Genomic DNA, 24,460 nt, shown 5'->3' with positions numbered 1-24,460 from the left:
TTAGTATGTAAGAATATTTAACAAATATGAATATGTTAAAATAAAAATTTATGAAATATATTGTCTAATATTTTACAATATTTCAGATAAAAAGGAATTATTTGTTGGTGCTTCGACAGGTGAATAAGTATTCGATGAAAATTCCCTTTTTTATTTCTGAACTGATTCTGTCCTCGATTTTTCAACAATTTCACATCAGTATTAGTCCTCCTGTGATATCAGGTCTTCAGAACAGTTTCAAACCTATAGTATTACTGGGTCAATCATAACATATGAGGAGGATTTATGGTAAACTGAATCCAAAGATTTCAGTTAAATTCCTGTCTTTAACACAATTGGTACTTCAAATCTTCTGTATAATAAAACAAGACATTCGTATATATATATATATGTTGCGTAAAGCCGGTCAAACGGCTTGACCGATTGGGCTGAAATTTGTTGTGGACACTCATGGGTGGCCGGGGGTGTTACAGGCTAAAAAAAATTCGAAAAAAATATATTAAAAAAAAATTCTCATTTTTTTATCTTGACAGGTTTGAACCCTCTCTCGAGAAATAAAAAATTCTGTTTAATAACTTCACCGAAAAACAAAGTAATGGTGTTCTAAATAGTTAAATAATATAAAATTCAACAACTTCGTTATTTTCAGATCTTATTATTCCTTGATGAATAGCCTTCAGAGAATGGCCAGACCTCTCACTGTTTTAGGAAAACAAATATTTTACCGCCTTTCTACCAACATTACCGACCCGTGATAACCCCAACAGAGGGAGGTTAACTTACTTTATCGTCCCTTGGGACTATTAAGTAATTTAAAATTGCGCTCTGCGAATTGGTCGTGAATAAAATCGCATATGTTATTTTCTAAAGACGATTAAAATGTGTAGAACTACTTTTCAATTTCGGAAAATTAAAAATTTGACCTAACCCAAGATCAATTTTTTCTAACAAACATCCAGAGCGTAGTTAAATTCCCTCAACCTCCCTCCCAACTATGTTATCACGTAAGTTTACAAAAATCACGGACGAACTCGTAAACTATATCCAAAGTATTTTTTATTTTTAGAATAACAAGAATTAAACTAATTTAAACTTTCATTTTGGAAAGAAATTGGTCGTAGTTGCACAATTTAAGGAATTCTTAAACCATTGTTTTTCATATACATTTTTTTACTGTAAATCTGGACCAGAATTACTTCTTTGGTGCAGATTTAAAATATATTTCCGAATCAGAAATAAACAGAAATTTTGGTACATTGAGGAGTTTCAGTTTTAGCACGTCCTATCTAATTCGAATATTTGTGAAAACGACGATTATGGCAAACCGAGTTAAGTTTGAAGTTAAAGAATAAATTGTTGTTTGTTTGCAGTGGAGGGAAATATTGGCGCAGGAAAAACACAATTTATAAACCGGTTTAATAACATTCCTCATCTTCAAATACTTCAGGTAGAATTTGCATAGTTCTCAGGTCAGTTTTTTAAACAAATAACGTTTTCCGAGAATAAAATAAGGTTCAACGGAAGATAAAGAAATTTATTTTATCTAAAAATTCTAGATTTTGTTCAATTTTTTTCTCTGACCAAAGATATAAACAAAACCATTAGTCAAATCGTTTTTGTAAATCTTATTGGAAAATTAAAATTACTCAACGAAAATCGGATTTTGCTTTAAGTGTACCTTTAAGATTCTTTTAGAGCACTTTTAAGAAAGAAAACAACTTGAATTTTTGAATACGTAAGTCAATGTCCATCCTCAATTCGTTGCATAATCACCCACGCCAATATTAAAATATTGCACTGAAGCTTGAACCAATGCATATTGCATATTGTGCCAGTTTTCGCAAATATTTTTCCTCTCCCAAAAATTACAAATTTGTTAAATTACATCTACTGTCCCTTTAAGGAACCTGTGGATAAATGGAGGAATGTAAACGGGAATAATCTTCTACAGTTGATGTACCAGGTACAAATAATCTTCTATAGTTGATGTACCAGGTACATGTAACCTCCTACAGTTGATGTACTAGGTACATGTAACCTTCTACAGTTGATGTACCAGGTACATATAACCTTCTACAGTTGATGTACCAGGTACATATAACCTTCTACAGTTGATGTACCAGGTACATATAACCTTCTACAGTTGAAATAGGTACATATAACCTTCTACAGTTGAACTAGGTACATATAACCTTTTACAGTTGATGTACCAGGTACATATAACCTTCTACTGTTGATGTACCAGGTACACATAACCTTCTACAGTTGATGTACCAGGTACATGTAATCTTTTACAGGTACCTGGTACATATACCGCCCTTTCTTTAGGATTTCACATTCATACAGATTCATAACTTTTGATTTCTTCTTGGTTTTTATATTTTCATAAGACATAACCCTTAAATTAATTCGTGCACGAAAATAAAGAAGAAAAAGAAAAAATAGATCACTGAAATGAAAAAAGTTATCAAAAATGTGTTTTTTTATGGACAAATAATATTTCAGGATCCATGCCGCTGGTCACTTGCATTTCAAACCTATGTCCAGCTAACAATGCTAGGTAAACCATGCTGTATCCCTGTATCCTATATTTAGAAAACCATGCTGTATCTCTGTATTCTATGATTAGAAAACCATGCTGTATCCCTGTATCCTGTATTTAGAAAGCCATGCTGTATCCCTGTATCCTGTATTTAGAATACCATACTGTATCCCTGTATCCTATATCTAGAATACCATGCTGTATCACTGTATCCTATATCTAGAAAACCATGCTGTATCCCTGTATCCTATATTTAGAATACCATGCTGTATCCCTGTATACGATATTTAGAATACCATGCTGTATCCCTGTATCCTATATTTAGAAAACCATGCTGTATCCCTGTATCTTATATTTAGAAAACCATGCTGTATCCCTGTATCCTATATTTAGAATACCATGCTGTATCCCTTTATCCTATATCTAGAAAACCATGCTGTATCCCTGTATCCTATAAAGATTATGGAAAGATCTATCTATAGCGCCAGATACTGCTTTGTGGAAAATCTGAAGAGAACAGGAAAAATGCAGAGTTCTGAATACGAGGTAGAAAATCAATTAATGATCTGTTTACTGACCATTAATAAACTAATGGTTAATAAACTTTAATGATTAATAAATAAATTAATGATGAATAAATTAATTGTTTAACTTTATCAATTAACGATCAGTATTATATTATTATTAATATTATAAATTAATAGTCCCGAAAAATGTTTTAAGTAAATTAAGATTATATTTATTTCCTCTGATAACTTCAGGGGTGTACATTTTTCTGTAAAATCAATCCCCACCCGAATTTAAATCCTATTGAAAATAAATGTTATAAATATTGTACGCTAGGTCAAGTTCCATTTGATCAATTTTAAACAATTAAAAAGCACGTTGTTCCTTTATTTTTTTATTATTTTATTTAGAAAAGTAAAAAGTTTGATATCATGAGTCAATTTTGATTGAGATTCCATGTTAAACTTTAACACTTGGGTTTTGAACGCCTGGTTTGTATATCTTAATCTGCTCCTGAAATGAATATTGCAGGCTCTGAAAGCCTGGTTTGTATATCTTAATTTGCTCCTGAAATGCATATTGTAGGTTCTGAAAGCCTGGTTTTAATATCTTATATCTTTTCCTGAAATGAATATTGCTGGTTCTGAAAGCCTGCTTTAAATATCTTATTTATCTTCTCCTGAAATGAAATGAATATTGTAGGTTCTGAAAGCCTGGTTCGAATATTTTATATCTTCTCCTGAAATGAATATTGTAGGTTCTGAAAGCCTAGTTTGAATATCTTATATCTTCTCCTGAAATGAATATTGTAGGTTCTGAAAGCCTGGTTTGAATATCTTATATCTGCTCCTGAAATGAATATTGATGCAGATCTAATTGTTTATCTCAGAACTACACCGAAGGTTAGTGCCTGGCAATGTGATTTTCAAAATTTTCAATTCGTAAGGGTGAATAGTAGAAATTTGCTCATTATATTTCTAGTTTTTTAGAATTTAGGAATTAGATTAGTATATATTCGGAATAAATTATAAATTTTAAATCGTTTTTTTTTTTTATCTTTTCTTTAAAAATCCAAATTGTTATCAAATAAAAAAATAAAATTGTCCTTTTTTTTACCTTTGTCGGTTTTTTTTGATGAACGCCTTGCAGCTTTATTTCCAGGGAATGATTACTGATTACTCCAATGATTTTATTAATTTATTTTTAAAAACGCAGATTGTTTAATACATCTTGGTATAAACTAAACTGAACACTGATTTGATTTACAACGTAACACCGTATCTGACAAGTAGCAGCTAGAGTTCAATATTGTTATGAAAACAAACTAATATAATACACTACAGTTATAAATAAACCAAAGTTATTTGACTGCTGACAAGTAAATAGTTATGGCGACTGACCCCCAATGTAGCCAACCGCGCGTGCATAAACCATTTCACTAAGGCTCTTCTAACGAGCTGAATCGCCAACTTTGAAAGAGTCCGGGTCGAGGGGTAGGCTTCTGTTAGGTTAGCACTTTTTTTCAGCATTGTAATAAATAGACAGATAATGTCCCTCCAATCCACTTCCCCGCATTGCCGTGTGAAACATAATGCTTACAAATTTAACGAGGACAGAACCAGACGCCTTCAATTATGGACCGTTCATTTCTCTGCATCCATTATTACTTTTATTATTATTAAGGGACAACCCATCATTCAATGAAATAGGGGGTCGGCGCTCCTAACCGTCGAAACAACGTATCCACGAGGTTTGGACCCGGGGGAGAAGACTTATTCTAGTAACAAGAAGTTGCGTATGTTTGCATAGAAACGATAGACTTTACTATCTACCAATTCTTAGGGGTTTACTTTAACTTTGTTTTATTGTGAGTAAGTCTGACAATTGTTTTTATTATTTGGTTGTAATGACTATTTTTAAAGGTGGCTTACGAGAGGCTAAAGTTGAGGAGCCGTGGAGAGGAGCATTTAATACCACTTCAATATATTAAGGTTGGTATGCAGACTGCTGAGTAGAGATAGAAGTTTTTGTTGTTTTTACTTAAACATCGAAGTTTATTGAATTTTTAGAAGCTCCTGAAAAAATTGGACGTTTTAAATAAAAACTTTTCTGTTTTTTTAACTTTGCTAAATTTTCACTACTTTCAATTTTAATATTTTTTTGGATAAAAATGCGTCGTCGTATTCTATTTAATCAAGGAGGACCACTGTACTGCTTTCATAATTCTCATGATGCAGATGGCTCACGAAAAAATATTGATATTGATAAGCTTCAGTTTGAATTTGTTGTTTTTGATCAGGATCTGCACGGACTTCACGAAGATTGGTTACTCAACCATTCCTTCCCTATCCCTGCCCCTGTAGTGGTTATTGACGCTGATAAGGTAGGTTTTCGGGGTCAACAGATTCTTTTCCCACAGATTTTTAACTAAGCGCTTACCCGAAGAATGCCAGCAGTCATTTACAGCTCTATATCTCAGTTTCTTCTTAAACAATTTAAAGGTTTTGTTAAGCAAATATAAAAGTAAAACTTACAACTTAGCAGTAAATGATGTACAGTGGATTTTAGTATTTTTACATATAAAAAGAAAATTTAAAAAAAATCATTTAAATAGAAATATTTAGATTAAGAATAAAGATTAAAGGGTTTAAGAGAGAAACATTTGTTTAATTTTGTCAATTTTAAAAACATTCTTAGTATAACATATTTTTGATTAAAAAAGAAAAATAATAGAGTTGTTGTTAAATTCCTCAAATATTTACCGTTGATATTACCACGATTGCCCAAATCTGACACTTGTGTAAGCTTTGGAACATAAGCACAGTTAAGAACATTGATCCCCTGAATTACTTGAAACAATATACACTAAAGAAATATAATTTTCAGCTTGTTATATTCCTCCAAGTTAAAGAATATAAAGATCAGAGGTGTTTGTTTAGGATGCCTGTGATTTAGAGGAGGACTTTCTTAACGTCAAGAACATGATTATAAAACCAATATACAACCAAACCTTGAAAACTAAATGTGTGTAGGATAATGGACAATTGTTCTTGATAAAGTTTTTTTTTTGTGGAGAAAAAATCTCGTTTTTGTTTTGTAATTTCATTAAAATGAAAGTTCACATTTTTATTAAATCACTGATGAGATATGTTTAAAAGTCGATTTACTTAGAATCTGAATTAATTCAGTTAAATTCTCTTTGCAAGTCATTCATCAAATGCAAAAACTTATCGCGTCCCAAAATCTACAGAATTTAATTTATTCAATTTACAGCGTCAACACTAAACATCTCCTGGAAACATTGATCTCAAAATCAAATTAAAATCATGTTGTTGCATTTTTTTCCGTTTTATAAATGTACACTAAAAACCAAAGATTATTTTTTCACGTTGGATTTTGTTTCATTCGATTAAACACTTTGAACAGATTTTTGTTTGTGGTATCTCACACGACTCAGGGGAAGGTTTAAGCAAGAAATAACAACATTTGTTGTTGAAAATCCATGTTTTAAACAGATAAATCTGAAAATCTTACATTGTTATTTTGTAATGATATATACTGTTTTTGTAAAATTTAAAGTCGAGGAGGACCCGATGCCCCCTAAAAACCTAATAATAATTTTCTCAGTCTTCATTTATTGGAACTTGGAACTAAGTGCATTGACTAAGTATCTTCAATACTCTTCTTTACTCATCAATTTAGCATATTATTTTGTCGGTCCAAAAGTGTGAATTGTGTAGTTCAGAACAGTTTAAATAAGAATAAAAGATAGATTTTGTGTTAGTGTAAATCTTTCAAATATCGTAATATAGTGTTGTATCTAATTCAATTTAATGACATCTCATAAAAGTGGCTATTAAGGAATCAATCAAGATTTGTACAGCACTGCTACCATAAACACTAAAATAAAGGAGTGTTTAATTGTTTTTCTATTAATATTTATTATGACTGTTGTGTTTAGCAATAATCATTGACCAACCTTTGATTGATTGATATATCATTGTGTGACAACAGAACAGAATTTGTAATATTTCGTTATTTATCGAATCATTGATAAATTATAAAATATACTGAACTAAAATCCAATAAAAACATGCCATAACCTCATTCATGTTTTGTTTCAAAAGAAAAAGCCAACAAAAGACTGAACAAATTTTTTTTAATGCTTTTAAAAGTTACATCTCGAAACAACTTGCAAAGTTTTATCTACAAATATTTCTAATATTGCTTCAAATAAGCTGGAAATTTTAAATATTTTTAAGGGTTTTATAATTTTTTGATTTAAAAATGCAACTTACCAAAGTTGACATGACAAATGAAAAATCTACTCTCATGACCAAATTTTGAAAGTATTTTGCATTATTATTTTAGTGCAGTTCATATTTATATTTTGCATTATTATTTTAGTGCAGTTCATATTTATATTTTGCATTATTATTTTAGTGCAGTTCATATTTATATTTTGAATTTATTTTTAAAATTTTTTATTTTGATTAAGTTTGTGAAGTTTAAAGTTTTACTAAAATTAGATTTTAAGTTCTGAGATTTAATTAAAAGAATTGTTTTGACAGAACAAAATAAAGTTTGTAAACAAAAAGATTAAAGCTTTTGGGGACCTTAAATATAAACTTCCTAATAAATATAAAATTTAAAACTTGATGTGTAATCAACCTGTGTTAGTTGAATTAGTTTTAAAAATATTTCTGACAATATTTTAGAATAAAAATGGCCGAATCCATATTTATGGATGTGAAGCCAGTATACCTGGATTATAATGCTACTACTCCACTAGCTCCGGAGGTATGAAAAGAAGATACCATAAAGGGATTGTTCATTCATTTCAAAATGCATGAATTCCTTCATTTTTCAATTTAAAATCGCAAATGAGCCTTTCTCACCATTTCAAGATGTTCCTGAGAGCTTAAGTGTCCAAAACTTTCATATTTTTAAGCATTATGGCAGAACTTAATTTTGATCAGATTTCATCTCTAATTTGGCTAAGCGGAGTTCCATATCAACATAAAACAGCTACCAAAAATTAAAATATTTATTGATGTGTGTTGGTTTCGATTTTTGCCTATTTTTCTGACCAATTGTCTGATTTTATTCGATTTTATTGACAAATTTTAAAAGCGAACCAAAACGATCAACAACCCTACATATTAGACAAAAATGTTTTGGTAGAATCGTTTTTATTATTTATCAATAAATATTTTGAGACTAACAAATATTGCACATCCCAAGGCTGAATGAAATAACAATTATTTTTTTGAGAGTTTCAGAAGATATAAAGATTTTATTACATATAAATTTTAAATATTTACCTTAGGTTAGGTCAGCTATAGTTGACAGTTTGGATAATTGGGGAAATCCTAGCTCCGCACACTATTTAGGAAACCTTTACTGTTTTAACCTAAATTAGTAAAAGAAGGCACATGGTGACTGGATGTTCTAAAAAAATGGAATTATATAACGATTTTTTACATATATAAATACTAGTTACAAAGTTTCTATGTAAAAGGGTTTTTTAATAAAGGAGCAACCAAATTTTTTATTCAGACATTTCTAATAAATTTAAATCAACGACGGTTTTAATGTCATTTCTTATTTTCGATGATTATTGGGACACCCTTCATCTAATATTTTATGTAAAGCAGCCCAACTTCGAAAATTCGACAAACAATTAAATTGTTGACTGTTGATGCTGTAGACAGAGAAATAAAATTGAATTCAGTTTCAGTTACACCATTACAAATTGTGGAGCGCGCATTTCTGTGGTGCTGATTACAAATTGAGGACTTCTGCACCCCTCCCCCCATTTCACTGTCAATTTCTGTTGAAATTTTAGTCATGTATCTAGGATTGTAAAGGTTTACACTGCTAGGTGTTCAAGCAAAAAAAGCGATAGAAAAGGTAAAAATTAATTCGATTTTTTCAAAAAAAAATGAGATGTAAAAGTTTTTAAAAAAGAATGTTGATAAATAAGTGAGTTTAGAGATGAAAAACTGTTTTGTCAAGTTTTTGATGAGTTTTAATGTCATTCTGACAGGTTTCTATAAACCTAGCAATAACATTTTCCTTAATAATGAGATGTGGCACCAATTTTGTTAAATTTTTTTGTTTGGTTTTGTCTAGTTTAAAGTCATGAAACATAAATTTCAAAGACATCTTCAAATCATACTTTTTTACAAAATTCAGAGACAAGCAAAGAAATGTTTTGGTGTAAAATCGAATCATAATATATTCATTTTCCATTTAATTTTCACGGTACTGTACAATATACATTGTACAATTATTTACACATCTATTATATATATTGTGTGTATAGTTAACTAGCTGTATGTACACACAACTAGTTTAGTGTACAATGCAAATTGTAAAGTAAAATGCATTTATTTATAATTTTTAAACTTTGGAATACTTTTTTCATTTTTCAACTATAAATCCGTACTGAAATCTTAAAATAAGGTTTTAAAATGTTGTATTTTAGGCCAGAGGCCAGGTTGCTTCTATGATAGGTGCTAAGGTATAAAAATAGTACTATGCATAGGGATGTTAACGTTTTCATTTTTCAGAAAAACGATCGTTTCTATATGAAAACGACGACGAAAAATCGAAAACGAAACGATCGTTTTCAAAAACGATCGTTTTTTTAAATAGTTCGTTTTTTTAAAAATTGTCTTTTTAAAACGATCGTTTTTCAAAGCGCTCGTTTTTATAAATTCGTCGTTTCGTTAAAGATCGTTAACGACGACCCTTCGTTAACGATCGTTAACAAAAAGAGGAAACCGACCTGAAGGGCAACTGTACTAATCATTGAGTAGTTTTTAAGAAAATAGCAAGAAGTTTTAACTCCCCCACAACTGTTCAACTTCATGTAAGAGGACATTCAATAAAGTTGCATGTAATTTTTTTCCAAAAACGACCGTTTTGATAAAGTTCGTCGTTTCGTTAATGATCGTTAACGACAACCCTTTGTTAACGATCGTTAACATAATTGTCAATAAAATTTTTTTTTCAAAAACGATCGTTTTTAAAATAATCATATAGAAAACGGTCGCAAATCGTTTTAATAAAACGATAGTTTTAAAAATTATCGTTATTTGTTTTCTAAAAGTTCAAAACGAGTGGGTCGTTTTTAAAGACGATCGTTTGTGCAGTGGTCCCCAAAACATTGTTAATTTTGTTTATAATATTACGCGGTGTGATAAAGGTTGCTCTGATTTATTCATTTTCATCAATTATTAATGAAGATTAGATATTCATTCTTTTTATATAAAATTAGTTACATAAAGGGATAGTCGACATCAAATAGGTTATTAAGTACAATAGGTGACAATAGAAATGGATCAATTATACACGACGTCACAAGTGTCAAATATAACAAGGAAAACGAAATTTTCTCGCATTATTTGACATGTTTTTCAAGATTAAATAAAGAAGTGTAAAAAAAGAAAATAAATAATACATAAAATTGCACCATTTTCACTGTAAGATAAGCTCTTTATTCTAACATTATCACTATTATTAATAATTTTGTCGGACACAATACTGAGTTGACACTTGTGATGTTAGAATACAGCTGTACTGAGAGTGCACAAATACTACTTTACCATCTATTGTACTTAACAATCTGTTTGGTCGACATTGTTTCAATTAACCCGGATTTTAAAGTACAGGATCCTTTAACCCTTTATCTTGTTTAATTTGACAACCTACTGTTAAAGAGAAATTATTAATTTTCATGTTGGTTAACAAAGAAATCTTCACCTTTTTTGCCCTGGCGAAGGTTTTCAAGGTATCTTGTGACTCCCTTAGAAATTTAATTTCCATCGATGGAGGGTTTTTTGATATTATGGTGTCAGTCCCTTTAAGTTCGGTATTAGAAGACAGAAGTGGATAATACATGAAAATAAATTAAATTTCTCACTTTTCAATAATTATTTATGTATTAATAAACTTACATAATTTTTATATTAAGAAATTTTTGAGATTTTTAATAAAATTGAATGGTTTTGCTTTATAATTGTTCAATATTGAGGAAAAATCAAAATATGATTAGTCTAGAATTCCCCATCATCGTCCAAATTTTGTCTGGTTGTTGTGATTTTTACTAACATTTTCTCCATAACAAAGATTAACAATTTTTTATATTTATTGTTCCGATTACGAATAAAAATTATATAAAGATAATAATATTCTTAAAGATGCCATTTTTTGCTGAAATCACAAAAAGTGTATTTAGAGCAGTGAAATAACCTTTACATCAGGAGGAACAGAATCCAACCATTTGGCAATTTGGACTGCAATACATCATTTTAGGTATTCCATACTTTCAATAAATAATTTTAGGTATTACATACGTTCAATAAATTATTTTAGGTATTCCATACTTTCAACTAATAATATTAGGTATTCCATACTTTCAATATCATTCAAGGTATTCAATACTTGCATCATTTTAGGTATTCTATACTTTAAAAACATCATTTTAGGTATTCTACACTTTCAAAACATCATTTTAGGTATTCCATACTTTCAATACATCATTTTAGGTATTTCATAGTAGGGAATTTTTTATTCCAATTAACATATAACTTACGTTGTTATCGTTGTCGTTGTTGTTTTTGTTGTCATTGTCGTTTTCGTAATCGTGTTGTTGTTGTTTTCGTTGGATTTGTAGTCGTAGGCTTAGTCATAGTCGTAGTCATAGTCATTGTCATTGTTATTATCATTATTTTTATCATTATTATTTTCATTGCCATTGTAATTCTCATTAATAGTTGCATTCTCCTTATCAGTTTCATTGTCATGGTCATTGCTATTGTAATTACCGTTCACATTAACATTTCTATTACCATTACCGTTATCATTCGCAATCATAATCGTATTTGTAATCATAATAGTGATCGCTATCGTCTTTGATATCATTACTTGTTTTGTTTCAACTCAATAATTTGTTTTATATCAACTTCATCATTTCCTTTCAAATAAGATTTTAAGTTTGTTTACAGCTGGACAGTTATATAAAATGTTATTAGGTTTCCTTGTTATTAACCCAATACATTTACAGGGTATTTTCTGAAAATCAATTCAATAATATTTTTCCAATTTTTATCGGATGTTTGTACAGTACGTTCTGAACTTTTTCAAAGTGTATTTTTATTATTTTTATTATTATTAAAGATTAACGTTTAATATATCATAGGACAACTTGGTAACATGTTTGTATTTTCTTTTAAAAGTTTTTGCATCTATGCTATGCAATGCATTCTTTGCAGCCGTACATAAACTCATATATATATTCTCGTAAGTCTGTCCATCTATTCTATACAATGCATTCTTTGCAGCCGTACATAAACTCATATATATTCTCGTAAGTCTGTCCATCTATGCTATACAATGCATTCTTTGCAGCCGTACATAAACTCATATATATTCTCGTAAGTATGTCCATCTATGCTAATGCATTTAATAAATGGTATTATTCTTCCTATTGGTCTCATATTAGACCTCTGATGCAGTTAACGGAAATAATTCTAAAAATTATACAAACATTATTTTGTTTTACATGAACAATATCAAAATAAGCTTTTTACTCGTTAAGACCATTTACAGTATAGCAAAATGGGCAGAGGGTAGAAACAAATGTCCAGATTACAGGGGTAATTTTAACTTAATTATCTTAGATTTTTTACAACAAAAACAATCAAAATAATAAAACTATTTTTAATAATATCATTTTTTTCCTAATTATGATTTTGATTTTATTATTTTTATATTAATAATTTTTATCGCGTCAAAAACATATTTTTTTAATTCAATCTCATGATTTTATGTAAATTGTTATTGTATGAACTTTTATGAAAACTGTTTTTAAAATCTTTTTTTAAATTCTATTCAATTATTTGTATGCAAACATTTCTAGAAACCAATCTTTTAACATTTATCCAATATATTTTCATCAAATATAAACAAGAACATTATCCAATATATTTTCATCAAATATAAACAAGAACATTAATATTCCAAAGTTTAACTATTGTGAATTTTTTTGTTTTTGAGATTTCAAATAAATAAGCAATCATAAAACTTTTTACTCCAAAATTTTTATTTAATAATCTCTTAAAATCATTGATTTTGATTAAATCAGCCTAAAAATAGATTTTTAAACACATATTTCTCTTTTAAAGGGGAAGAAATTGGTAGGGTCGTTAAGATTTGCATTAAGACTGGCACAAACTTTAGCAAATTTTGGGATTGTAACATTTCAATATAGAGTCGAATTTGGCCACTAGTGGAATACGATGGATTTTTTTTCTAGGGAAAGGAGTAAAAAGACCCCTCAAATCATCACAACTAACATAGAACATTCAGCAATTTTGGAGCCATTAAGGTCAATTTAAAATATAACAAAAAATTTTAAAAAATTAAAAAATTTCTCCAATTTATATTTTCTAGAAAGCTTGAAAATGAAGGAGTATGCCAAGTGGACTATGTACCGGTTGTTAAAGGTAACTAATTTCGTACAAAGAGATATTTTGTTTTATAAATTTTTACTCGTACACTTTGGTTTTAGAACAGAAAAATAAGGGTTATTTATATAAAAATATAAACATAAATTAGTTAGACAAATGTTTGATTAGCTCATTAATTCCTTGACATTTAAAAGTTCTAACAAAATTGAGATTCTTTAAGATTAATCTACACTTTATATTTCAAATCAGGTTTGACAACATTTTATTAAGGTTGAATAGATTAACTCCACAATCTACTGAACTGAACTGAACTGAACTGAACTGAACTGAACTGAACTGAACTGAACTGAACTGAACTGAACTGAACTGAACTGAACTGAACTGAACTGAACTTTTTAGGTACAGGTCGGGTGAGTGTAGCTGAGCTGGTCAGTACAGTAACTGATTGTACATGTCTGGTCACTGTTATGATGGCCAACAATGAAACAGGAATAATTCAGCCGGTCAAACAAATTTTCAGGTCTCATACCAGGACTTTGCTACCTATTTGCGTTTAAGTTTTTTTATATTTTGGGAAAGGTTTTTAAAATAAGACTTCTTATAAGATTTTTTTCCTAAAATTCTTCTCTAGTTTTCAATGTTTTAAGCAACGACGAATTAAGGATTAGTGAGTTGAATTGCTGAATAATCAATAAGAACCTTGTCTCTTCTTGAGTTCTTAGAATTCTATTAAAGGGACTGTATGCGTAATTTCAAGTGACCTTCTATGAAAAGATGGCTATTGGTTCCCTTAAAACCTCAATATGATCAAAAATGTGGAAGATAACCTCGTTTTACTGACTCAAAGTGTTAAATTCTGATAATTTCTTCATTGCTTCTTCTAACTTTAACTTGATATTTTAGAGAGATTACTGCGCTAAACATGACACGAAATATTCCTATTCTTGTTCATACAGATGCTGCTCAAACAATTGGCAAGCTTGATGTTAATGTTGATGATCTTCAGGTATTTATATTCATAACAGCTACATTAACAACAACACCCAGCTGCTACTTTATTGCCTGGGTTCCTAGCTTTCGTTTGAATTACATAAAGCCTAGTTAAAACATTAATAAGATGGAGGTCATTAAATGTCGTTAGAGGTCATTAGAAGATCAAACACTGAATTAGTTGCTGCTACTGTATTCCCTGGGTTCCTAGCTATTGTTTGATACACATAAAGTCATAGTTATAACATTTTCATTTTGGAGGTCATTTTAGGTCTTTGAGGTTATTAGAAGGCCAAACACTGGATTCATTTTTTCCCCCCCCCCCCCTCTTAAAATAGGACATCTTCAGTGTCCACCATCACCTTTAGAAATATTTAAAGTAAATAAAGTAAATGTAAGGCTAAGTCCTAGGACAAAGTTATGCTGGGTTCGGTTTGGATTCTAAGCTTCTTAGGCTGAGAGCCTTGTATGCCATGTTCTTTTTGTTATTTAGGCAGATCTTTTGACAATTGTTGGACACAAGTTTTATGGTCCTCGTATTGGAGCTTTGTATCATAGAGGCTCAGATAAATGGAAGGTTTCTCCTCTCTTATTGGGTGGAGGACAAGAATATGGTCTTAGGTTAGATGTTTTTTTCATTTTTATGGTTTTTTATTTGAAAAGTCCCTTTTCCTTCCTCCTTAAAAATTATTTGTCATTGATCATTAAAAAAATTGCACTTAGATCAGTTTTGAATAATTTAGGAACTCTTTAGAATTTTTCGATTAAAAAGTTTTTAACTACGTGATAAAACTATCATTAAGCTTATTATAAAGTTATACCTGTACCTGCAGTGACGTGTGGGAATGAATAGAAAAATGCTTTATACTTTTACTTTATATTAAAATATTTTAATTCTCAAGAGAGGATTATTCTGCATAAATTAGAAGGAATATAACTGTACCAAAGAACTTGATTTTTTTTCAGTAACAATTTATCCAGGGCATTTCGCGCCCGGCTTTCCAGCAATAATTTAAGTTTTTAATCTTATAATTTTTCTTGCATTGACCCCATTTTTTGACACTCAAGCTTAAAGGGACAGTAAGCGTAATTTCAGTAACCCTCCAGTCAAATTCTCTACTTAAAATGGTTTCCTCTAAAATCTTTGTCTGCTCAAATATGAAAAAGATATTCATCATTTTTTAAACTGTGTTTGTTTTTGGGTTCTCTGCAAAAGTGACTTGCATATTTTTTGCGTTTAAGAAACAATGGAAAAATTATCAGAATTAATCACTTCTCTAGTCAGAAAACCGACGTTATTTTCCTCGTTTTTGATTAGATTAAGGTTTCAAGGGTACCGTTGTTCATTGAGTATTGCATAGAAGGTCACTTGAAATGGCGCTTTCAGTCTTTTTGAGGAAAAAGGCGGTAGTGGTGCGTTTAGAAACTGGTTCTAAGAGAACAAGAAAATAACATAATTTCTTCTCACAAAGTTTAAACATTCTTTAATATGTGTGTTTTCCTTTTATACAATCCAATGTTGCTTGTCAAATATTTGTAATATACCTGACAGAATTATTACATATATTAGTTCTATATTTATAGACAGAACAATATCATTATTAGAAAGGGGGGGGGGGGGCATAAGTCGTGTATTACTCTTCGGAAAATTTAAACAGTGTTTAAACATAACTTAGCATTGTCGTAGGACGCTGATTTTTTCCATGCGAACTCGCTAATATGTATAGTAACTGCAAAATGCAATTTCAAAAAGATCGGAGGAAATGCGTTCGCGCGCTCGCTTTTTGTTAAAAAAATGCGATATACAGTAGCATGCGATACACAATGTGACATCTGGCTGCTAGCGCGCCTGTCAGAATGCTCTAAAGTCAATTTTGACCTCGAAAATTAATTCCGTGTCCCAATTTACCTGTATTTTGATATATTGCATACTACTTTTGTTCTGAATTAGGCCCAACTTTAATTAAAAAACATTTTTATTTTATTTTTTAATTGCGCGCGCGCGGGGACTTGAGGCTCTAGGGAGCAAAATTGTCAGGTATTTCTTGAATAATCGCGTCCTGATACAATTGCAAGTTCATTTAACGTTGTAAAGCTTGTAAAAAGTGAAAAAGTCGTATTTTTTAACAAAAAGCGCACCCGCGCGCACATTTGCTCCGATGTTTTGAAATTGCATTTGGCAGTTACAATACAAATTAGTGAGTTCGGATGCAAAAAATCAGCGTCCTACGATAATGCTAAGTTATGTTTAACCAGTCTGTTTTTGCTACAGTCACTTTAAAGATATTTGCTTAGAGCTGGAACAGAGAACACACCAATGATTGTGGGCATAGGACAAGCTGCTGAACTGGTTAACACAAATTTAGGTAAAAATTATACTTCAAAAAAATCAAATTTATTTACATTGAAAGGAATATTGAATCATTTAAAATCTTAATTCTAATCCTGTCCTGTTTTTTTTTACAAATATGAGTCAACTGATACATAATCTTTTAGCACAGTTTACGAAATCTTAAAATAATTATCAACAACAAAAAAATGCAAATTCAGTGCAAAAAATCTTTTTAAAGTTTGTAAAGTTTTTTCCTAGGCTTTTTAATAAGTCACACAGTCACAACAGATGGAAAATGTTTTTCTTTCATGCAACAGTTATCAAACTGAACTTAAATAAGTACTACTGATTAATTCCAAAGTACTTTTTATAACTTATTTAAACTTTTGACAACGCTCTAATCCCACTACTTATTTATGTCTGTGGACGTTCGTCGGACATGTAGAATGTAGATTTATTAGCTTGGTTCGTTATTGAGGTTTTTAGACTTATAAATGGCACCATGTACAAATACTGTGAACTTCCATTATTTCTGAACTTTATTATGTAAAAATAGTTTTTTTTTTTAACTTTGTAATATTTTTATCCATAGAGAAAATAAAATGGAAATAAAAGAAGCTAAAACGCTCGTTTTTGATTGTTTTTCGCAGTTTTCTCTCTAGGGACATTATTGGACTTAGTGTAAGAAAAGAAAATGTTTACGATATAGAGGACGTAAGTCAGACTCTAATAAAAACGCATAAATAACTTCCAGTATATATATTTCTTATAACTTATTACTAGAGGGTTCAGAACTAGAGTCAATATCGATATCACACGTGTAGATGTTTTTTCAGTACTATGCCCCGTATCCGTTCTATCTCATTCTGTTGAATCTTGTGGAACTTGTTTAACGCGGCCAGGCATCGTCTTCCACAACGAATTAAAATTTGTTATTTCGTATAATTCAGATTTCCGTGGAACCTCTTTAAGTCCACGTAGTGTAAGAAAAGAAAATGTTTACGAATTAAAATTTTTTATTTCGTATAATTTAGATTTTCGTGGAACCTCTGTAAGTCCAAAAACCTCAAAAGTTTTTATAAAACGAACAAGCAATGGTTTGTACATGTCATTTCTGAAGAAATTGGTTAGCCAAGAAGAAAATTTAATTTTTTAGATGTTTACACAAATCATATGAGGAAAATGAGGGACTATTTGAGAGATGGACTGATAAGAAAATTTAACCTAGGTAATTTCATATTGAGTAAGAACTTTAGAAGATTTTTTTTAACTGTACTTGCGGATTTCGACAATTTAAGAACTGGCCTTTTTTTTGTCAAATTATGCTTATTTTTTTGGTTTTTTTTTTAAACTGAACTTTCAGATCTTCATTGAAAAATTGAATTGTGAATTGATGTTCATCTATTTCAAAATAGTTTTTATGGAAAAGTTATACACACTTTTTCGATTTAAAAAAGAACAAAAATTTCACATTTTATGAAATTTAATACATACTTCTTTAGTTCTGGAGGATACTGGAACTTTAGATCTTGGACAGGTTACTATTAAACGTGTTTGTTAAAATAATTTCAATTTTTAAGAAAACATTTTAAATGAAAAGAAGAGAATATATTGAAAATTATTCATTAGCGACATGAATTAGTGCTGTTAGTTAAGGCAAAAAAAAAGAGTTTAAAAAGTGAGTTTACTGCAAGTTTTTGGGAGAGAAACAAATAAAACCTGAGAAGCACCGAATTTGTTTGTTCTATACCCAAACACTGCAGTACACTAGCAAAAGTAAACAAAGATATGGGGGTTTCTTTCTTGGGTAAAATGTTGAGCATTGTGCATCAAAATATTCAAATAATATTGATTATTTTTCGTCATTCATAATTTGTTTTATTAATTGATGCCAGAGATACCAGAGTAGAGATGCCTTCAGAAAAAGAATTTCATTCACGTTTCTCTAGAATGAATGATTAGTATTAATATGACTGAGCAATTTTTTTCCAAATAAAACCGGAGATTGGTTTTTATTGGTTTATTTTACCGTTTATAAAAATAAATGAATTTTCAAAGGGGGTGTGGGGGGTGGGCACAGTGGGGTATTATGGGATGGTCAGCCAAAATGTATTTATTCAATAAACCTTTTATTTATGTCAAATAAGGCTTTTCCGCTTAAGATTTTTTTTCAGAGAAGTTTCCAAGTTGTTAAAATGTTATGTTTTAGTTAAGAATTTCGACCGAAATCCCGCTATTTCATTAAAAACTCTTAAAATAGGATTTTCAACGCGCGCGCTACTGCTTTCTTTTGCTTTTACTGTAAAATATATGTTTTTCTTCCGAAATACTCGCTGTCACAAATACGACATCTAAAAAAATTGCGGGATTACAGGATCCATTCAAGGATAAATATATGGACGGGAAAAGTGATTATAAATTGAAATCATTTAAAATCAATGCAAGTGACAATTCATGACCCCTAGAATACCCCACCGTGGGGGGGGGCGCCTTTTGACCAACATTATCTACGCATGATTGATTACCCCAACTGTTATATGTTAACTGTTAAGTTAAGAAACTGTCATTTGGAATAATTAAGAAAATTAACATCCTACTCTGTAAAGTTTTCGTCCAAGCTTCGTGCATTTAATCTCAAAAAGCCGAAAATATTTTTTAGGGCGAAATGAAACATTTTACTTATACACCAGTTTTTTTCAGCCAATTTGCTTAGACATCAATTTTGCCAATGTCAAAATCAGTCAACTTGTAGTATAGAAGAAAGTAGTTGCTATTGAGGTGCCCAAAGACAACATTTATGGATTCCTGCCTAGGGCATAAAGTTTGAAAAAACGGCCGTTTTTTGGTGATTTTAACGATTTTTTAAAGCCCGAGCAAAGACCTTATTCCTTCAAACAATCCTCATTTTTTTCTTCCTCGGTAATATACATGATGTAGACTAACATATAAAATATACTCTTCTTGATATCTATCCCATATTCTCTGAAAAATAAAATGTAGAAATGAAGATTTTCAAAAAATTCTGAAAATTTATGATTTTCATACCGTAAATCAAAACTTAGGCTTATACACCTACAGAATTATGCATCTTACATCTATATATGTCTGATATGTCTGCCTGTCTATCTAAATATGCCTCTTTGGCTCTTTTTTGTTATAATACTTGGAATCCGCAAAATATAAAATCATGTAAGATATGCCTAACTGTTTAGGTATATGTGCCTGAGTATGGATGTATGATATGTCCAACTATCTGATTTATCTAGCTGTCTTGTTATATATGTCCCGAGTCAGGATGATATGTCCAACTGTCTAGGTATACATGCCTGAGTATGAATGTGAGATATGTCTAACTGTCTAGGTATATATGTCTGAGTAAGGCTGTATGATATATCCAACTGTCTAGGAATACATGCCTGAGTATGAATGTGAAATATGTCTAACTGTCTAGGTATATATGCCTGAGTAAGGATGTATGATATATCCAACTGTCTAGGTATACATGCCTGAGTATGAATGTGAAATATGTCGTAACTGTCTAGATATATATGTCTGAGTAAGGAAGTATGATATATCCAACTGTCTAGGTATACATGCCTGAGAATGAATGTGAGATATGTCTATCTGTCTAGATATGTATGCGAAAGAATATCCACCCGATGGCGGTCTGGGTTCTCCAAACTCTTTCCTGATTTATGTCTGAGTATGGATGTAAGATATGTCTAACTGTCTAGGTGTATATGCCTGAATGTCTAGGTATATATGCTAGAGTATAGATGTAAGATATGCCTAATTCTGTAGGTGTATAAGCCTAAATTTTGATGTACGGTATAAAAATAATAAATTTTCGGAATTTTCTTGAAATCTCCATTTATACATTTTGTTATGGAGAATATGGGATAGGTATCAAGAAGAGTACTTTTTTATATTTTAGTCTACATCATGCAGATAGCGGAGGAAGAAAGAATTAATATTGCTTGTTGTGTATGGTCCCTTCTTGGGCTTTGAAAAATCGTTTAAATCATTGAAAAACTATTTTTTTTTATTTTAGGCCCCCGGCAAAGACCCTTTGGGTCATACCCCCCCCCCCCCCAAAAAAAAAAAAAAAAAAAAAATTGTTGAATAACCCTGCCGTTGGGCACCTCAATAGCGACTACTCTTTTCTGTACCAAAAGTTGACCGATTTTGACGCAACATTCAGAGCGTAGTGTAGCGTCTTCAGGGAACCCTTGGTTGATTAAAATTTCCAAACTTTTCTTTAATTAATAAATAAAAAAGTTATAAATAGAGGGGCAATAATTTATGTCTGCCTAGGTTCTCTGGAGATATGTTGACATAAACATGCTACCCAACACTCTTAGTGTTAGATTTGGAGGAACCACAGGATCTAGTATCCTGCATCAACTAAACCATATTCTCATTGCATCAACAGGTAAACTAGTGTTATATATCCAGCATCAACTCAACCATTTCCCATTGCATCAACAGGTATATCAGTTTCTTGCCTCCTGGAATCAACTCAACCATATTCTCATTGTATCAACAGGTATACCAGTGTCCTGCATCCTACATGAACTAAACCATATTCCCATTGCATCAACAGGTATACCAGTGTCCTGCATCCTGCTTCAACTCAACCATATTCTCACTGTATCAACAGGTAAACCAGTGTCCTGCATCCTGCATCAACTCAACCATATTCTCACTGTATCAACAGTTAAACCAGTGTCCCGCATCCTGCATCAAGTAAATTATATTTGCATTGCATCAACAGGTATGGTTTAGCGTCATGCGGTGACTTGAGGTTTGTTCCTATTATTAAGTTGGCTACTTACTCTGAATGAGCCATTCTAAATGTTTTTTTTGTCTTTTGTTACAGGAACCGAATTTAATGAATTTTAGCTACGTAATTTTTTTTTCTTTTTATTCCTTCCGGTTCTGTAGTTTTCTATCTTTAGCTTTTATAGAAATAATTTTACTGTTCTTTAAACTTCATTACTTTGGACTGAAAGTTCCGCAAACTGGTGCAATACTTCCTTTTTCTGATTTTCAATATCATTTCCTTTTATAATTTTAAGAATGGTTATGATCGAAAGAAAATAGACAGGATCGGAGAAATGGGATTTAGTTCTTAAAATTCAATTAAGGAAATTCGGAAAGTTGACATTTCTGAGCAAATTCTTAAAACTTGAAAATAAAATATCAACCGAATCATATTTTTGACCTTTTTGTATATATATTATATATTTTGTGCAAATAAATTTTTGCAATGAGCAGTGTTATATGATAAATTACGTCTCTGTCAAACAATTTTAAATTATTTTAATAATTCCGATTTAAATTGTACCAGATTTTTCCTCAAAATTCGCAGACAATCCCTTTAAATAATTTTTTTTTGATCAAATTAAGAATTTATCCAGGAGCAGCTTGCCATTCTGGAGATAAAGTATCTCAAACTCTTTTAAACTCCTGGAATTGGGAAGAAGAGGGAGCAAGACAAACTTTAAGGTATATTAGCTGAAATGAATTTAAAATTTTTATCTTGAAAAAAATTACCCCAAAAAATGTAAGCCAATTTGGTTCAGCCGTTTCACCGGCTATAGCTAAAATGTGTATATAAAATATATATGTGCTTATAAAAATGTATATATATATATAAGCAAAGAGCCTTATAATATAACATATAATATATAACATTGAAAAATTATAACATCAACCATTAGTGTGTGCAAATGAAATTAAAGGCTTGGCATTTTCATAAGTAAAAAAATGGTCGTATATACTATAATACTCTTACTGATGGACACTGGACTAGAACAAAAAAGAAGTTAATGGTAAACAAAGAAAAAGAATAAAAACTTTGTAGGTAATTACCCCCTAAATATTTTGTAAAAAATGGTATTTAATAAACATTTTCTATTCTTCAAAAAATGTTTACCTTTAAATTTAGTTTAAAGAGGCCCTGGTGGTTTCTAATACTAATAGAAAACTTTGTTTAAATATTTTTCTGTGAGTGTTTACCCTACAGCACATCATTTTAGATTTATTTTGAAATTTGAATTATTGAAAACCATTAACATTCCACAGTTGTACATTTTAAAATACCGTAGATTAAGATTTCTGCGGGGTTCTCACAAGAGTAAAATATCTAGAATACAGCTTCAGTATAAAATAACAAAAATTGTGGCAAGAGATCATATCGTTTAACTGGCTAATGATTTCATGTAAGGTTAAATTTTCAAATATTAATCCCTCATGACGGGTCGGGGCCGAGGGGTAAGATTAGAACATTTGGATTTTGGAATTAAACATGAAAAATGGAACAATTACTTGCAGACATTTTCTTACATCATTTTACTATCTTCCTCTAAAACCCAGAATTCAACATAAAAAATATCAAAACAAAAAAAATATGGTTAGAAAAAAGATTGTGAAGAAAGCGCTCTTTTTTGTAGGGAAGGATTTTTTGTATTTTTTTATAATGCAATCCCTTAATTATCTTAGGTTAAGTGTGGGACGAGAAACAAGCAAGGAGCAACTAGATTTGGTTCTTGATGCCCTGGAATCTATTTCACGGTGATCCAGATGTTAGGGAACTTTAATTTTAAACCCATTTTTATTTGTGGGGCTACAAGTTTTTATATTTTTTTTAAATATAGTATATTATGATTTTTTAATGGCATTTGAAGTGTACTCCGCAGTGGCTCTCTTTGGTTTTCAAATGAACATTCAGTTAGCAATAGAGGTGTATATTTTCTTGAATTTTTCTCCTAGATGCATTTTTGAATATGAATAATATTTTTCAAAGGTTATTTGCTGAATTGGTGAAAATAAATGTGTGTGTTCTCTCAGAGTAACATAAATGTATCACTTACTCTCATAAAATTGTTTGAACCAAATTTAAACCCATTGAGAATTTAACGATAACCTGTGGGATGTAACCAAAGGGTTTATCCTTGAATTTTGAATAATCCTTTGTAAACATGGACCTGGAAAGTTAAGTTTTTAGACTAGCGGGATTGATGCATACCAAAAAAGATCTTTTTAGAAAGAAATACATTTTTGGGTTCAAAGTTTGATAAATGTATGCGAAAACTGGATGAAACAATCTTTTCAATGATGTTAAATCTTTGTATAAATCTTTGGATGGGGGTTTATTTTATTTTTATTTCATGATATGTTGGTAAGTTCTTATTTAGAGTAATCTCACGTAATCAGATCTTTTTCCCACGAATGTGATATTTAGAGAACTACAGGGTGGCCAAAATGTACGGATTGTACGGATTGATTTTTTTTAACCCTAAAATTGTACGGATTGTACGGATTTGTTTTCAAATTGTACGGATTGTACGGATTTTTATCCTGGAAAATACACCGTTTTTTTTAATTTTCACTCATTTCAGCAAATTTTTCATGAAAATAAAAAAAAATTCGTCAAAATGAAGTTAGTTTAACTTATTTTCTGCATTCTAAATAATATTAGATTGATAAATGTTTCAATTGACAATCAAAATTCATTCATAATTTTCGAGATATGTCCAAGAAGTGTTTATTTGAGAATATGTTCCATAAGTACTTATTTGATTGCTTATTCAAGAAGATGTTCCAGTA

General features: G+C 30.5%; 2 protein-coding genes across 5 annotated transcripts; both read left to right on the top strand.

Moving 5' to 3' along the window:
* Positions 1-50: 50 nt before the first annotated feature.
* Positions 51-7,156, top strand: LOC111706452 (deoxynucleoside kinase). 3 transcript variants are annotated; one of them, XR_002766239.1, is made up of 11 exons: positions 51-119; positions 650-708; positions 1,371-1,447; positions 1,904-1,963; positions 2,506-2,560; positions 2,970-3,088; positions 3,862-3,951; positions 4,972-5,040; positions 5,349-5,432; positions 5,989-6,206; positions 6,718-7,156. XR_002766239.1 is itself a non-coding variant. In XM_023479331.1 (10 exons), exons 2-10 carry the CDS (start codon positions 666-668, stop codon positions 6,079-6,081), a joined length of 690 nt encoding a protein of 229 aa, XP_023335099.1. In that variant the 5' UTR covers positions 51-119; positions 650-665; the 3' UTR covers positions 6,082-7,156. The 3 variants fall into 3 exon arrangements, 2 of the variants coding, with proteins under 2 accessions (XP_023335099.1, XP_023335100.1); XM_023479331.1 differs by having other exon boundaries at positions 5,989-7,156; XM_023479332.1 differs by lacking the exon at positions 51-119 and adding an exon at positions 200-222 and having other exon boundaries at positions 5,989-7,156.
* Positions 7,157-7,746: 590 nt separating this feature from the next.
* On the top strand, positions 7,747-23,716 carry LOC111706446 (selenocysteine lyase). Of its 2 annotated transcripts, XM_023479323.1 has the most exons (16): positions 7,747-7,849; positions 8,379-8,442; positions 8,934-8,962; positions 9,540-9,575; positions 11,295-11,371; positions 13,374-13,445; positions 13,511-13,563; positions 13,927-14,047; positions 14,431-14,533; positions 15,011-15,138; positions 16,813-16,883; positions 18,006-18,077; positions 18,352-18,386; positions 21,164-21,281; positions 22,270-22,357; positions 23,354-23,716. In XM_023479323.1, exons 1-16 carry the CDS (start codon positions 7,775-7,777, stop codon positions 23,427-23,429), a joined length of 1,218 nt encoding a protein of 405 aa, XP_023335091.1. In that variant the 5' UTR covers positions 7,747-7,774; the 3' UTR covers positions 23,430-23,716. The 2 variants fall into 2 exon arrangements, with proteins under 2 accessions (XP_023335091.1, XP_023335092.1); XM_023479324.1 differs by lacking the exons at positions 22,270-22,357; positions 23,354-23,716 and adding an exon at positions 21,928-21,996.
* Positions 23,717-24,460: the final 744 nt, after the last annotated feature.

The sequence above is a fragment of the Eurytemora carolleeae genome, unplaced genomic scaffold (assembly GCF_000591075.1).
Source record: "Eurytemora carolleeae unplaced genomic scaffold, Eaff_2.0 scaffold515, whole genome shotgun sequence".
NCBI lineage: Eukaryota > Metazoa > Arthropoda > Copepoda > Calanoida > Temoridae > Eurytemora > Eurytemora carolleeae.
The sequence above is the reverse complement of the archived record's forward strand: the minus strand, read 5'-3'. Positions and strand labels throughout refer to the sequence as shown.

What these genes read in the sequence shown, in the direction of transcription:
- LOC111706446 (XM_023479323.1), top strand. Translation starts at nt 7,775, where the DNA reads ATGGCCGAATCCATATTTATGGATGTGAAGCCAGTATACCTGGATTAT. An exon ending in CCGGTCAAACAAATTTTCAG is followed by an intron (nt 14,048 to 14,430) that starts GTCTCATACCAG and finishes TTGATATTTTAG; the next exon opens with AGAGATTACTGCGCTAAACA. An exon ending in ACTGGTTAACACAAATTTAG is followed by an intron (nt 16,884 to 18,005) that starts GTAAAAATTATA and finishes TTAATTTTTTAG; the next exon opens with ATGTTTACACAAATCATATG.
- LOC111706452 (XM_023479331.1), top strand. Translation starts at nt 666, where the DNA reads ATGAATAGCCTTCAGAGAATGGCCAGACCTCTCACTGTTTTAG. An exon ending in CAGACCTCTCACTGTTTTAG is followed by an intron (nt 709 to 1,370) that starts GAAAACAAATAT and finishes GTTTGTTTGCAG; the next exon opens with TGGAGGGAAATATTGGCGCA. An exon ending in TACCACTTCAATATATTAAG is followed by an intron (nt 5,041 to 5,348) that starts GTTGGTATGCAG and finishes GTTTTTGATCAG; the next exon opens with GATCTGCACGGACTTCACGA.